The sequence below is a fragment of the Mastigoproctus giganteus genome, chromosome 10 (assembly GCF_048544385.1).
Source record: "Mastigoproctus giganteus isolate SK-2022 chromosome 10, ASM4854438v1, whole genome shotgun sequence".
Taxonomy (NCBI): domain Eukaryota; kingdom Metazoa; phylum Arthropoda; class Arachnida; order Uropygi; family Thelyphonidae; genus Mastigoproctus; species Mastigoproctus giganteus.
The window spans coordinates 156509392-156526114 of record NC_143584.1 but is presented as its reverse complement, the minus strand read 5'-3'; the positions used below and the strand labels follow the sequence as shown (position 1 = coordinate 156526114).

General features: G+C 37.4%; 1 protein-coding gene across 1 annotated transcript in view; it reads right to left on the bottom strand.

The window, feature by feature from the left end:
• LOC150079402 (uncharacterized) overlaps nucleotides 1-16723 on the bottom strand; it is a 1085915-nt gene that overhangs the window by 330560 nt on the left and 738632 nt on the right. Inside the window, exons 7-8 of the mRNA XM_090383052.1 lie at nucleotides 16152-16238; nucleotides 6286-7558 (exon numbers count right to left, since the gene is read on the bottom strand). Of these exons, the coding sequence (XP_090239178.1) occupies nucleotides 6286-7558; nucleotides 16152-16238 (1360 nt within the window). The remainder of the gene's footprint in view (nucleotides 1-6285; nucleotides 7559-16151; nucleotides 16239-16723) is intronic.

The following is a 16723-nucleotide window of genomic DNA, read 5'->3' as shown; positions in this document are numbered from 1 at the left end:
GACAGAAAGCACATAAACCACACAGATTTAGCTTACGTAGACTCAAACCACATTCAAACAAACACACGTGCTACTGTATTCCTTCCTTAACTACTAGGCTGCATCAGGTCTTTACTCTACAGAAAAGTGAATATTTCAAAAAGGGAAAAAAAAGAAAAAAAAAATCAAGAAAGACGGTGCACATGTCATTAAATTTTTATATTTATTAACATTTAATACATTAAATTAGTTTGTTTATTAAGAAATTTATTATTCATATTCTATAAGATTTACCCTCTTTGTACGCCATTTTGTTTTGAATATAAATATTTTAGTGAAATTTATTTTCTTTTCATTAAATTTGCTTCTTTTTATAAAGTACGATTTGAGAATATTCATATATAATGACATTATATATAATTAAATTCTGCTTATCTCAGATTAAATTCTACGTTATTTTATGCGATTTCATCAATGGGAATGTACATGCACTTCAAACGGGAAGCTTTCCTCTTCCGATGACTTTACAACTTAGCTTTTTATTATTACTATTTTTGTTAAACCAGAGATTTGTATCTGTAAATGTGAACAGGTCATCACGCTCAGGGATCCCATTTTCTAATGAGATCCCTGAAATTGATATGATGCGATTCAACCAATTTACAAATGTTGGGTCTGCGGTTCGCAGTTATCGATGTTTCAAACCAAAAGCCCAATAAATATCTAAAATGCCACCTATGTGGGCCTAGGTGACGCCCCCTTTGTAAAATACTGATCTACAGGATTAACATCTGGAAAAATGCTGGCCATTACAGTGGGAAAGGCCTTGTTGACAGTTCACACCCTCCACCAGACGTGTATGGAGAGGACTGTCGAACAGTAAAGTCTGATCAAGTATACCACACTAATGTCATGAAGATATTAAGAATGTCTCAGGCACTGATTACCTGTCAAGATGCTCAGAAACCATGTTGTGTTACTCACCCCAAAATACACAAACTCATGCGTCATTTGTAGACAAACTACAGCCATAAACCAAGAACAGCCTAGAGGAGATCCGCAGTCAGAGTATTGGCCGTAGTTTTTCTGTTCGGACGAAAGTTCTGAGTATTGATCGTCTGCAAGGGTGTGTATGAGCTTCATCTGCCCACCCAATGACCATCTGCTTGCCTCAATATAAGGAAGTCAGTTGTGTTTGACAATATATATATTCCGCACAATAAACCTTACACATTTAACAGTTTTTATATAGATGCAGCTGTTGTTGTTTGGTTTTTAGGAGCATTAGCAACTAAGGCCATATTGCTCCGGGGATTTGCGGTGGTCATTCTCTGACCTTTCCGCATCCTCCATATTTGGTGGCTCACGGGCTCGAACCCCGGTCTAATCAAGAAGCGTGTGCTACGCACTGCTGCTCCTGCCCACCTGGCTACGGAGGCGCCATAGATGCAGCATTCTACAATAAGTGATCCTCGAAAACTTTATCGTGCCACTCCTGCTGAAGTCCCGTGTGGTTGCCATTAGCAAGCTCAACTAATGTACAAATTACGCGTTGAATTCACATTTTACTTTCTAAATTCAACGAACTGATAAGCTGAAACTAGATGCAAGTCCTTGGTCTTTTCAGGTTTATAGAAGTACAGAACGTTAATAACCTATCTGCAGCAATTCCAGGTCAATAAATTATTATTATTATTCAGCAGCGACCGTAACGGGGACTGCTCATTGATCAGAAAGACAAAAAAGTTAAAACTATAAGTACACGTTCCTTTTCTTCTAAAACTGTACAACTGTTGTCGTTTTTAATTTATGTATTTCAGTTATTTATTGCAAAGAAAAAATCGGAAATATGGAAAGGGAATGTTTTAAGCGAGGTATGATTTATAGCACATGCAATCCCAAAACGGTCGTTTCGATAAGCCTGCAGATGCCTCGTGACCAGTGAGTAAAGAAAAGAACAGAAGCAATTCACTGACAGGAGCTTAATGCCAAATACTTTAACGCGTGAGGATAAGAGACAAAAATCCGTTAGTTTCCTTCAGGGTTGCTCTGTGGTGTTGGTTTACCATTCGACCATCGATTCAAACTATCTTTATCTCGTCTAACCACATCACGTTTTATAAAAAGGGAATTAAAAAAAAAAAAAAAAAAAAAATCACCGGTTATTGGGAATTCCATTTGCAGGCAAATTGAAATTAGCCACTTCTGTTAACCGTTTCATAAAGAAAATTGTAAAGCATCGGACTTAAAGAAGAAACACACTATAAGCGTTGTGATAAGATCGCTTTTCTGTTTAAAAAAGCAGTTCGACAAATTACAATGTGGACGTAGGAAATTATGCAACCCTCACTCTCATACCTAAGTCGACTAATACTGCACGACTTCAATATTAAAATAACCTCGCCACGTGCTGACTGCCTCGAGTTTAGAAGATTCCAACAATTTTAAATAACCAGTCCTGAAAATGATGAAAAATCTATTATTTAAAAGGAGGAGGAGGATTTTGCTGCTGAAAATGCACGCAGCTTTGTGGGGATATAGTCAAAACAAATGAAACTCGCAGAACGTAACGAATGCTACTGCAGAAGGTTCGAAAGTCGTTTTAGAATTTATTCCACTACAGTATCGACAAAATTCAAGATATAGTATGGAAAATCCTGTTTCCTTTATTTTCTACTACGTGGGAAAAAATGTTTCGTGCGTATATTCATGTGAAAAGCTTGTTGGTTTTAACAGACAATTAATATATAATAAAAAAATGTTGATTAACACGTGCAGATTTTCGTACAAGTTTTGAGCTTTAAAGAACGAGTTTGAGAGAACTAAGGAACTTGATTTTTGAATTCGCCTAATGCTGTTCTATCTGTGTGGTACATTAAAGGTAAAAGGATTTATTATGGCAAAAACATCGGAGTGGGTCACCTAAAACATGTGAGCTAATGTACGCATTGCGTTACAATTCAATCGTTCAATTATAAAATAACATTCCTCAGGAGTTTTAAAACTTCTGTACTGTACTGTACCTGGCAGGATGAGTCCATGGACCTGCGTTGTTTTCACCATATTCTAGTTCTCCCATCAGTGTGAAACAGGTAGAACAAGCAACGTTTTTTTTTTTTTTTCAAATTTTCACTGTCCACACACTGGACAGTGAAAATTTGAAAAACTATGTTACAACTGCTACAACCTTCGTTTGCTTTACTAATAGCAGTTGCTGCTGTTTTCAACTCAGCGTAAATTCCAGCGATAATAGTAACGTTCCTGAGGAATATTTCAACAGGCGACTTCACAGCACCCAAAATTCCTGGTAGTGTATGGGTCACAATGATGGGATTCACCTAGTCTGCAACGATTCAAATGCCGATTCCTAATGGTCTATGCTATAGTGAATTCCGGGCATTATGGTAAGTGGCAAGGCATGCCACTCACCATAATACCCGGTCCCCTGCCCATGAATGATCTCCAAGGAAGGAAAAACCTTGGACTTGTCACCCACATGATGATTTTCATCAGACTAGAGATCTGTCTGCCAGTCCTCTAGTGTTCAATTTTGTTTTGAATTTCCTTCTGTTACATTCAAAGAAACTGACATCTCGAACCAAGAAATGATTATGTCATCATGAGATATATTTATGTTGGGCTTTTCCTGCAACTACTGCAGAATTCTTCGTCACTGCTACAAATTGGACATGATCACGAAGTCAGTATTATATAAAGGTCATTTATATGAAACAAAACTTCGGAATAAACAGCTGATATATGCACTGAACAAATAAAGACTCCTCCTAAGACCGGCGTTTTAAAGATTCCGCAAGAAATTTGTATTGGCTGTAGAATCTTTAAAAAACGTATAAACAAGTAATATTATCTTATCTTAGACTTAGGGTGTCAATCAAACATTTGTGTATAACAGAGTAATGTACTACAATAACTTACACAACCTTTCAGTGTAAACATTTTTCGTCGAAGATCAGAAAAATTTATACATCTAGGCATAATTTACTGACATATGATGAATGTGCTAAATATCAGCATATTATTGATTTTGGTTATTGGGGGAGAAGTTGTTGGTTGGGGGGTAGCACGAATTTTTGGGTGACAAGTAAACGTATGAAAAGGTCTTTTTTAAAGGAAAAAAAAATCATAATAAACTGTCAAAATAAAAGCATGAAAAATAATTGCATGTTTTCAACGTATACGTAAATTAATGTATTTATTCTCAATAGTAGTAGCATGTCTCAAGTAAGCTGCTGCTTTCGTTATGATGAAGCATGAATATCCGCAAGGAGTATTTCCCTTTAACTCTTAGAATTACTAAGAAAATTACGTCTGTGGCTACCTACGAAGAAAAAATAATACTCGGGAACAGTTCACAAACCTGCACAACCGCAGTCTCGTCAGCGTACAGTGTATCCCCAATTCACAAAGGGGGATCGAAGGGTGACACGAGTAATTACAGACCAGTTAGTTTAACTTCTGTTCCCGGTAAAATAATGGAGTCACTGGTTAAAGATGCATTGCAGGATCATCTAGACAAGACTGCAGCAATAATTCGGACACAGCATGGGTTTGTTAAGGGAAAGTCTTGTCTGACAAATTTGATAGGATATTATAATGTGGTTACAAAGGAACTGGATGCAAAAAATAATTTTGATATCATATATTTGGATTTCAGGAAAGCTTTTGACACTGTTGCGCATGGAAGACTATTGTACAAATTGGAGCAGAATGGTATTAAGGGTAAGTTGCTACAATAGATAAAAGGATGGTTAAGTGGGAGAAGACAGAGGGTGGTAATCAATGGGTGCTGCTCTTCTTGGACTAATGTTATTAGTGGAGTCCCATAGGGTTCGGTGTTAGGTCCACTGTTGTTTTGTATATTTATCAATGATATTGATGAAGGTATATCAGGCTTAATGTCGAAGTTTGCAGATGATACAAAGGTTGGCAGGGTTGTTAATGACAGTAATGGCAGTGTGCTACTGCAACAGGATCTAGATAATTTGGGCAGATGGGCTAAGAAGTGGCAACTGAAGTTTAACCTTGACAAATGCAAAGTACTGCATATGGGTAGAAGTAACCCCAGAGAAACGTACCAACTGTGTGGTACTACACTTAAGGTGGTAGAAAATGAAAAGACCTGGGAGTAATTGTGCAGTCAGATATGAAGTTTTCTGAGCAATGCAGACAGGCTGCCAGGGCAGGTCATGGGGTTTTGTCAATGATATATAGGAATTTTGCTAGCAGGGAGAAGGAGGTGATTGAACCTCTGTATAAGGCAATGGTCAGGCCACGCCTTGAGTACTGCGTACAGGTCTGGAGGCCTCATTTTAGGAAGGATGTAGATTTACTTGAGCGTGTACAGAGAAGGGCAACAAGATTGGTGAGGGGAATGAAGGGATCCTCTTATCAAGAGAGGCTTAAGTTCTGCAAATTGCAGTGGCTGGAGACTAGGCACCTCCGCGGTGATCTGACTGAGGTGTATAAGGCCTTGAATAGGTTGAGCACGCTGAATTCTGATGGGATCCTTCCACTTGTTCAGATTACGAACCTAAGGGACCATAAATTCAAATTAAGAAAAGACAGATGTAGAATAGACGTGCGGGTGGTTAATTGCTGGAACAAACTTCCATCTGTCGTTGTGGAAGTTGATAGGTTGAATAAATTTAAGGAGGAACTGGACAGGCATTTGGAGGGAATGGTGTGTGTGTTTTTTTTTTTTTTTTGGCTGATGCTGCATAAGCTCATACACTTTTTTTCCTGCATCACATGCCACTACTACTACTACTACAAACACAGTTACTCACACTACGTATTCGAATTCACACATTACCATGAAATGCCTTAATGTTTTTTATACTCTATGTAGCTGTCCCAGAATAAAAACTGTTTTTTTTTTCTTTATTGATTTAATTTTATTTCAGGGATGAAAAAATTACATATAATATTAGTTATTCATATAAGAAGCATTATTCATTGTAATTCTATGTAATAAGCGAAATCAGATATTTCTTTAATCTGAATGTAAAAAAATATATAATTTATGACTACTTAAATCGCGAACCTGCTTTAACTCTGATTAGCGCTAGGGAGAGCTCGACAGTTTATCTCTGTCCTATTAATATTTCGCCAACACTGATGCAAAGTACGTGGTCTCATATCCTGTGCAAACACCAAATATGCAACTAATTAAAAGCAACCTAGATATTACACAACTTTTGCCAGAATGCAAAAAAAAAAAAAAAAAAGGGGGAAAAGAAAAAAAAAAAAAAAAAGGGGGAAAAGAAAAAAAAAAAACTAACTTACCTTCCACCAAGGCCAAGAAGACAATAGTCGTATCAGCAGTCTGACAACCCAGAACCTGTACACTGACTGCTCCTACTGGCTCCACAACTTCTACGTGGGCAGCTACAGATTGCTCTGATACGTTATTGTACGCCTGTACGAGGATCTCGTGCACTCCGACACTATCAGCTATTTTCTGTACCACGTAAGTCTCAGAAGTACTATTGTATTCCGCCAGAACACGCTCTCCAGCAGCGAAGGTCACGACCACCGAGACTTGGGTGCCCTGTAATACCATGGTCGTGACACGAACGGTACCACCTAGCAGCACGTGAGGAGCTAAAGCCGCGTGCACACCTAACACTTCCTTCTGAACAGTGACTGGAGCCTGCAGGCTGACTGTTGTCTCGCTCACCGAGTTGCGTAAAGTCACCGCCACCTCGTACTTTCCAGCAATGGGAAAAGTGTAAGTTATTGTGCAGTTTCCAGAATTGTCATTTGTGTTAGTATGAAAGCACGATGTACAATGGGTAGTAAAAGTCCACAGGCACATGATGTCCGATCCTTTAATGCGGTTGGCCCAAAAGGTTAGCGATTCACCTGTCTTTAGAATAGGGGGAAGACGAGGTTTAATAGTCACTCCCCGAATTTGGTCTTGGACGATGACCACGTGGCTTGCGTTGGCGGAGCTGATGGGATTGAAAGCGGTAGCTCTTACTCTATATCTATCCGCCCGTCGAAAGAAATACTGAAATGACATGGCGTTCCTTTCGCGCACATATTCCGCAAGAAGAGTACTATTATCACGGTAAACGCTCCATCTAACACGGGTGTTCAAAGCAGACTCGCGTATAAGTTTTAAAGTGAAGTTGGCGAGTTTGCCAGCAACCACATGGCTCTCACCCATTATGGAACCTCCTTCCAGAACTTTGTATACTTCAAGTGGCTGTGGCAAAGTAGCCGAAATGTTCTTTTTCCCATCTGTTACGGTGACCGTCGGCCAGAACTTCCCCTCCTGTACATAGACGTGATCCAGTTCCACCACTAGAACACACCCTGGACCGTAACTGGAGGCTACCATCAACTCTCGCCGATGTCTCAAACTCTTCGCAGGTTCAGTAAGGGGATGCCGGAGTACTTGACCGCCCCCAGGCAACAACAGCACAGAAGCAGACGTTCGGTTGGTGGTTGTCACAGAAACTAGAAACTTAACAGCAGCATCGGTGGTCGTGATGGAAGACGTATCTCGACTTAGGGAAATGGTCACGTTTTCCAGCTTGAGGTCAACAGCAAACTGTAAAGAAATTTTAAGATACAAACTTGAAAAAGTTTCAAAAAATATCTGCCATTTTATAGATACTTTTTTCTTTTCTTACAGAAATTTTCACACTAAGTAGTTCAGAGTGTCGAATATTCATATTTAATATTATACTATCTTCCTATAAAAATCTTCTTACATTAAAAGTTTTACAGTAAAAAGCACTTATCGATCGCTTGGAATATGGTTAAAACATTTTTTGCGGGTTCAATTACTTCAGATAGAACAAAATTAAACATCTAACAATCCGTGCTAAACTTGTGGGGAGGTTAGCTTATGAAGTGAGTTTCAGAGAAGTCATCATGCTAGCGATGGCAGCAATTCAAAAATGTCTAATCTTGAAAGATCCAATTACAGAAATTGGAAGATAAGAAATTAAAGTGAAAGACATGTCTACGGAGAATCAAATGAAGCAAACGTATTGGTGAGATATGGGCGTGTGAAAAGAAATGGATATTAACAACAGAAGAACTCGGAGGCAAGGTGAAGGAGAGCGAAAAGAGATAAACGAAACAGGTAAAGGAATAAACATGAGAAATCACTAAAAAAATAATAACAAATAGCCCTTACATTGTAGAAAATAAGTGATAAAGCCAGGAGTACAAAATAAAATCCTGTATTATACAAGGTGTTTCAAAAATTATGGTCAATAATTTAAAGGTGAAAAATACAAAACTAAAATAAGCAAAAAAGTCACAGTGAACATCGGGCCGCAAATGAACCGTTTTCGAGTTAATGCACATGTTCTGTTAAGATCCGCCACTGACTATGGGAGCACTAGTTTAGCAAAAAGCTGTGAATCCTTTAAGAGTGTAATATACACGTAAGTTAGTTATAAACCAGTTATACAAATATATTAACAAAAAATATATTTGTTTTATTTCAACCAGTTATACAAAATATTTGTATAACTGGTTTATAACTAACTTACGTGTATATTAAACTATGGACCCCAGTGCTCCAGGCCTATTCGTTACTACTCCTTTAAGAGTGGTTTTATTGAACATAAGATAATACATTTTTGGTTTTAACACCAGGATTTTACAGGGTGTTACAAAAGGTGTTCAAAACGCTGTCCTTGCATCCGTACGCAGCTTTGTAGTCTTCTCTGCATTGAGTTGCGTATCCTCTCGGGCATTCCTGGGTCATTTCTGATTTGCTGAAAGGCTCCTTCAACCCGACACTGCAATTCCTCAACTCTGTTAATGTCAGAAGTGTATCCCAAGCTTTTTACATGACCCCAGATACAAAAATTCAATAATTTAAGTCTGGTGATCTGGGAGGCCACATTACAGGCCCACCTCTATCTATCAACCGTTGACCATACCTTCTAGTTAGATACCGAGTCACAACTCGAGCAAAATGTGCCGGTGCACTATCATGCATAAACCACATGTTCTGGCGTTGCTGAAGTGGAACATTATCATCATCAAGAAGGTCTGGAAGAACATTCCGCAGGAACTGAAGGTACAGCTCTCCTGTTAGCCTATTTGGCAGAAAATGTGGTCCAATTAGATGGTCTCCTAGTAATGTTGCTGATGTCATGACTCGTGAATTGCATTAGGATTTTCGTCGGACCAAACGTGACAGTTATGAAAATTAAAAATACTATGCAAGTAAACCCAGGACTTCGTCAGTGAACAAATGTTTAAAAATTGGGGGTTCAGGACACACTGTTGTTGCATCCACAGGCAGAAGTTCACTCTGGGAGGGTAATTTGTATTGCTGAGACCTTGTACACGATTGATATGGTAGGGGTACAGTAATTGGCGATGTAAAATTCGCCACACAATCTGACTCAGTACATGCTCTTGCAGAGCAACCTTCCTTGTCGAAATTCCTGGATTTTGTTCTGTTCTTTCAAACATCCTTTCCTCAACATTAGGTGTTATGGTTCTGGGCCCACCTGCTCGTACTCCATGTGCGCAGCGCCCATGTTCTCTAAGGCGTTGATGTACCCTGATGAATGTGCGCCTGTTGGGCTGCCTTCGGCGGGGAAATTCTTCTTGGTACAAAGGTGCAGCCTCGAGTGCACTACCGTTGGCTTTACCATACATGAAGTGCATGTCCGCATACTCTTCGTTGCTGTAACCTCTTTCCATGTTGACTATCCTTTCACAAGTACTAGAAGTGAGAGAAGATCGTCGTATAACAGTAATGCAACTAGCAGAGATGTTGAAAATATCAACAGGAAGTACGCACGGTATTCGCTATAATATTTGCATGTGACACGTGTTTCTGCACGCTCGGTTCCAAGACTACTCACAGCTAAGCAACATCAAGTTTATATGGAGGTGTGTCAGGAGCTGCAACGGATGGTTACTGAAGATGGTGAGGTTCGCCGCACCTGAAGGGAAGGGGAGAAAGAAAAAATGAAGGCGCATGTATTTTTAAACGTAACTGTTGCAAATGGTGCATGTTTAAAGCAGATTCATGATTTTTTTTTTTTTAACATTAACATTTTCATTGAAAGAATATGAACATTATAAGACGTAAGTAGGCCAACTCTCCATCAACTCTATAAAAGATGGAAGATGTCGCTTTTCTCATATTAGCATTTGAGAGGCATATTTAAGTAAACCTTATAAAAATCGAACAGTTAGTTTCTATTTCATTAACTTTCTTGCATAAAAACTGTATTTGTATGGTACAATGTTCATGCAGCCTGTTTTTACATTTCAGATACCGAATCCAATCATCTTATCTGTTTTTCCCCCCCTATACCACCACAAGAGTTTTATAAACACTCGACATAACAATTTCCATCAACTTCTGTTATTGTTCCTTCTACAGCAACGACTTCGATGTTTTTCTCTCATTTTCTTACTTTCTTTCTTTTTTTATTTTTTGCACTTTTGTTATTTTTAATGTTTTCAGAAGAATTCAAATCGAAGCAAGCCATTTCCTATTTTTGTTGGCAGGTAAAGCTGCACTGGAGTCAGATTCTTAGTCGCATTTTCTGAACACTGAATTCGTGAACTAAGCATACTTCAGACCTAGATTTTCTCCTCATACTGTCAACGTTAGGCATATTTAAGAATACTATTTAACTACTTAATTCTGTTAATTAGAACTATCAGAAATAATTTCTCGAGAATCTCACCAGAATCAATAAAATGCCTGTTTACTCATATAAGGACTAATATCACAGTTTCTAAAATATTTCATACATTCATCATTTTCCCTACATGATCGCTGTTAGGAATGAGAAATCAGTTAATCCAAGTCTAAACATAAACTCTGTTTAAACGTACAAAATATGTCAACTGAGCTTATTTTTTTTAAATATGAATCACAGTGAATCAAAATATGAATCATTTTGAAAGAGGAAAGTAGTACAATTTTAGTCTACCTCATCGCCTACACCGAAAAAAGCAAAAGTTGCTGCTTCTGCTGGAAAAGTGATGGTCAATCTCTTTTTGTTTTTTGTTTTTTTTTTTTTTTTGGCATTCAACGAATGGTTTACCAGCATGTTGTGCCACGTCATACGACTGTTAAGGGACCTTACCACAGAACTTTACTGCACGCTTTGCGGGATCACATTCGTCACAAAGGATCACAACTGCACACAGGTGGGTGGATGCTGAATCACGACAATGCAAGACCTCAACAATGCTCATCGAGTACTCAGCCAACATTAATGTCAAATGTGTTCTTCATCTGCCCAACATCTGACACTGAACCCTGCGATTTTTTTTTTTTTTTTTATTTCTAAAGTTGAAGAAGGGGTTACGAAGAAAATGTTTCCAGTCGCCTGAAAGACATCGGAGGTGATTCTCGAACGCATGTCAAAAAATGTCTTCCACCATGTTTATTAAGAATAGCAGAAACGTTGAAGTGCATTTCATCAAATGGGGACTACTTTGAAAGGACCATCATAGATGATTAATAAGGGTATGTTGTGGAAAAAAAAAAAAAACTGTGATCATTCTTTATTGAACAGCTTCGTACAATTATTTTCACTGCTGCTTATTAGCTGCTTCTACTCTATATTAAGATTAGGATTTTTCTGATCACTCTTGGTATATAAATATAATCGATATGGAATGCAAAATGCCCGCTACTTTAAGATTAGACCGCAGTATCACAGCAACATATACAGAAACTTCCTTCCACCTCCTCTCGTGACATCCCCCGAGCACTGTTAACCCTGCCGTGTTGGTGTGGCCATTAATTTATCTGCCTAAGCAAAAGCATATCGTACTAGCTATCATACAAATATCAGTCACACAGGAGAATTCAAAGGAGACAAGTTTCCGGTAATTGTGTGGAAATTTCAATTCCTTATTACAGCTCGCCTCTTATATTGCACGGCTGGCATTCTGCAAATTATGGTACAATCATTGTTTGCTTTGCTTTGCGGGACCCCGCCCTCGGCCTTTGTATTCTGTTTAGATAGGTGCGTGTGAGTGCGTGCGTAACTATATAATTAGGTATACGTGGAAGGCCCTTTTGCTAACCGCATGATCAGCATATCCTGTACCACCTTTTCTTTGTTGACGTGGCAAATATAAATGCCACGGCTCTACCTTTTGAAAGTTGCACTTCATTATTTTTCAAGGTTCACAAACTTCGTGATTCACGCTGAATTGTTTTAACCTCTTTAAGTGTAATATACATATGTATGTGTGTGTATGTACAAATAGTATATACGATTTTCACTATATAAAGGTATCAAACGCTATAATTGTATGTTTTCGATTTAAAAAAAAAAATGAATGAAAAAGAAAGCCTGCCTTTTGTTTAGCATTACAGCCACAAAAACACTAACTATGCAAATTTTGAGGTTTCCTTCGCATTCTTATTTGAGCCAAAAATCTCAATTTTTAAACAACATAGGCCAACCCGTTTTCTTATCAAATATTCGTTTATTGGTATTTCTGTCAGTTTCAGAGGTTCGGAGTCAACATATAAACGCTCATAATTTCATAAGTGGGTATAAATAAGAAGGTATACAAGTAGATATTCGTCGGGAATCAGGGAGAGTACCCCTCGAAAACTTTGATTCGACAATAACAGATACCGGAATGTAGATACATATATAAAATTCATGTAATGCGAATAGTACAATGGAGTAGGCTTTCAGAATAACGGCACCTTCGGGAATTGAAGATGGCGTTATTTCGATTTTTCCGTTATTTAGAAAAGTTTTATTTTTAATATATTTAATACAGAAATAATGAGGCTAAATAAGATATAGAGAGATTAAGAATGCAATTTTATTAACTGCACATAAAAAACATAAACATGGTTTTGTTTTCTTCCTTGTACGAAGTTTATTAACTTTAGGAGCCCTAGTGATGGGTTTTTAATTTAAAATAAAGATAAAACAGCGGTATAATCCGTGATATCAGTACAGAATTCACTTTCAAAACGGCGAACTTAAACAAATATGGTAATCACGTGACTTGCTGCCTCCCCCTGGCACTGCAAGACATCTGAGCTGTATGTAAACATCCGATCTCAATGTGCCGTTATTAGGGATGCCGTTATTTCGAGAGTCTACTGTATTTCTGAAATTCCATGAACATCTCTACAAAATATACACTAATGCTATATATTTTAGAATATTTCAACTAAAAAAAATTGTGCCTCTTTCAATTTGAAAATAAAATAGCAAGCACGTGAAATAATTTTTTTTTCCCCCTTATATCGACTTGGAACTGGCCTCCATGAATATTTATTTATCAATAATAACATTAAGAAAAATAAATAATAAAATAAATACACCATAACACCACAGATATGAAACCATAAAAGAAAAGTCTTCATAACAGCAAATATCCTATCTCTTTTATAAAATTCACAATTTTTTGTAGTAAAAAAAAATATATATATATATTTCAGAGCCTCAGCGATTACCGACTCTACTTCTAATTCTCTACTAAAGAGGGAGCCACCAAAAATCAACGTCCCACAGACCTATAGCTGAAGCCTCGAATTAGAGGCCCTAGCCTTCCAAGAAATTTGTAAGAGACATACCTTCTAATTTTTTCTCAACAGCCTCGATCACGGTTATCCAGTAAGTCTAGTAACCATGTTTCACAAAAGTTAAACCCAACAAAGCGATCCAGAGTCATGCATGTTCGACCGCGCAAACAGGAGCATATACTTCCGATTTTTCATATTTATTTATTTAAAAATCAAATGAATACAAGAAGGAAGACCCCAAAAGAAGACACAACAGCGTGGCGAACGAACATAACATATTTAAAATATATATATATATAATAACAATAAATAAAACAATAGAACTGGTATAACAAAAATGTTAAATTAGATGATACAATATATTTTTAATTTGTGGCAGAAACCTCCACTGGAAAGGAACAAAAATACATGCCACTTTAATTGTTCTGTGACAGATGAATTTTCATGAGGAACAGACAGGTCTTCTGCGAGATCCAGTTGCTATTTGTTAACCAAGGCTAATGAAGGAGAATTTCGTACCAACATCCAGTTTTAGTTTGGGGCGGGGGGGAGAATAATGTAAATTTTTCTGGTGTATGAGGATGGCACATGAAAAGACAGCAGGTTCTGACCCAATTCGCCATTCCTTCGTTGATTACAGACTTCTAAAATATATAGTGACATAGAATCCAACATGTTTGTTACACGTTTTATCGATACTGATCTAATAGTCTGGTACCCATTAATCCACTTAAAACAGGAGGAAAAGATTTTGTTTTGTTATTTTTTTGTTGTGAAAGATATCCATCCACCTTGCTTACAAATTTAATAACTTTCAGAATAACTCAACATGTACAAAGTAGAGAATTCATTCCGAACAACATGTATTCACTGCGGAAAACCAATCTTCATTCCTAGGGGTAGTTGAAACAATACAACAGAACACAACAATTGCTTAGGTTCTTAAAATTAGAAGCACGTACTAGAACAATTTCCTGACTTCTACGGATTCGATGAAATAACAAACCCACATCATGTAATGTGGCATAAATAAATGTTGCCGAAGTAAGTCTATATCTTGGCAGCCAACTCTTCAACTTCGTACAGAACTGAAGTCCAGAAAAGTCTCCCATGAAAATATTATTTTCCACATTTTAATTTCACTTTTACTGAAGCGGAATAGACAGAGATTCTTCATTTATTACTGTGTTGATGTAAGTGGTTTTCAATGCAAATTAATTTGTACTGACGTGTTTACAGATGCTGCTACACTCCTTAAAAAAAGTAGTTTTGCCTTAGGTTTATTTAACAGCTGTTTGATACAATCCACATTACAGTAAAGACAAAGAACAATAATCATGGAAGTAAACAGCAAACCCTCTTTTTAATCAGGACACGTCGTGACACGATTACCACACAACCGTATCTGTGGGTAGGTAAGCAATTCCACTTCCTTCGTAGTCATTTCCCATTTTACTCCCCCAATAGGGGGAAAGAGGGCTAATCGTAACATAGGGCATGTGTATTTTGGCTGTACAACTTGTGCGTTCAAGGGCCGATTTGCATGTTGTGCGGCCAGGAAAATACTGAATAACTCACGAGGGGAATAGGAAATCCTGCTCCTCCGCCTGAGAGATCTCCTAGATACATCCTTCAGACTGGAATCAAAAATTATTATAGATTTTTTTTTTTTTATGTTTTTTTTTTTTTTTACAACGTGGCTGAGTTAGTCGGTCTCAGGCGTGGATATCGTGGTTTTTTTTTTTTTTTTTAACCTGGAAACTCGGGTTTTTCGTTTAGCAAACAGGCAAATCGACACCTCATAGCTTTAACTGCTTTGCCCTTAACACATACTCACTCACTCGGAATCGAATCCACACCTCTCCAAAATAGCGATAGGGGCGAGATATAGTGCAGAACTAGGCTGCAACGTAGGAAAGGAGCTAGTCAGATATATTTATTTGAGAGAAAGAGGGGCAAACCTAATGCCTTAGATTTAGCTGACCTAAAATCCACTATGCTTGTAAACTCCTACGGATAATCTCATCCTAATCATCGTTACGTATCTCATTCATTCGAGAAATGAATGAGATACGTAACGAAAATAAACAATTAATTAATGCTTTTAGGTTAATTACACTGACAGCAAACCAACACAAAACATTTTCACGCCATAAAGAGTAATTGTGCAATTTGAATAGAACCACAATTTGTCCTTCAAGCTAACCCTAGAAGTATTAAAAGCAAAAATTTTAGTTAGCTGTAAATCCTACAGGTTATTTATTAACTAAGACAAGTAAGGCTTGTCGATAAGATCCAAGGAAGATGGTAAAGAAATAAAGGACATACGATAAAATAAACTAAATATTATGCAGTTATTTTGATATATATAGTAATAGTAGTGATATGCAGTTTTCTTGTTCAACCCATAACCTCGCTGAAAACTAATAGCGATGACGTTCCTACACAGAATATCAATTCGAAGTGATGTTAGCTCACCATATAGGCATTACGACACGTCTTTTGACCTATGACCCTCGTTCTGTTTAAGGAAAAACAGGTAAGGACCTGTTAGACAGGTAGAGCTAATGATAGACAAAATAAATACGAAAGGACGGACAGGTGAACTCGGTTCAAGAACTAACTTGGTGACACTTACCACAGGAAATTCCGTCTGCAGGTTTCCATAAGGAGTGGTGACGTTAATGGTGACTGTATGGATTCCTTCTTCTTTAAAAACATGTTCCTGTAAAATAAAAAAAAAATACAATTAAGAATGTATAAATTTAAAACAAGCTAAATGCGTGAAAGTAATTTACATTAAACTCGGAAGATAAGAGCTGGAACAGAAAACGTCTATTATTTTCTTAAGAGAAAGAAAGTAAAGGCAATTTCAGCTAATTAGATGAATGCTGTGTGTGTGTGTTTTTTAAGTGTATGCATACTCGAGTTGCATCTCGTCTTAATTAAAGAATTTCTTGAGTGAGATTACTTTTCATGAAATTTAATAAAAAATGTAATCACACCTAAAAACCAAAATACTAACGCTGCAATATAATTCAGAGAACGTTTATTTCTGGGTTGAATTTATAGAAGGAAATATCAGTCCGGGATCACACTCATAAAAAGAAAGAATTTTACTCTCTCGTGGTGATGGTATTCTAGTTTCTAGGTGATCAATATCATTCTCGACTGCCTAATTATCCATACCGTTGTAATCCATTGTCATCA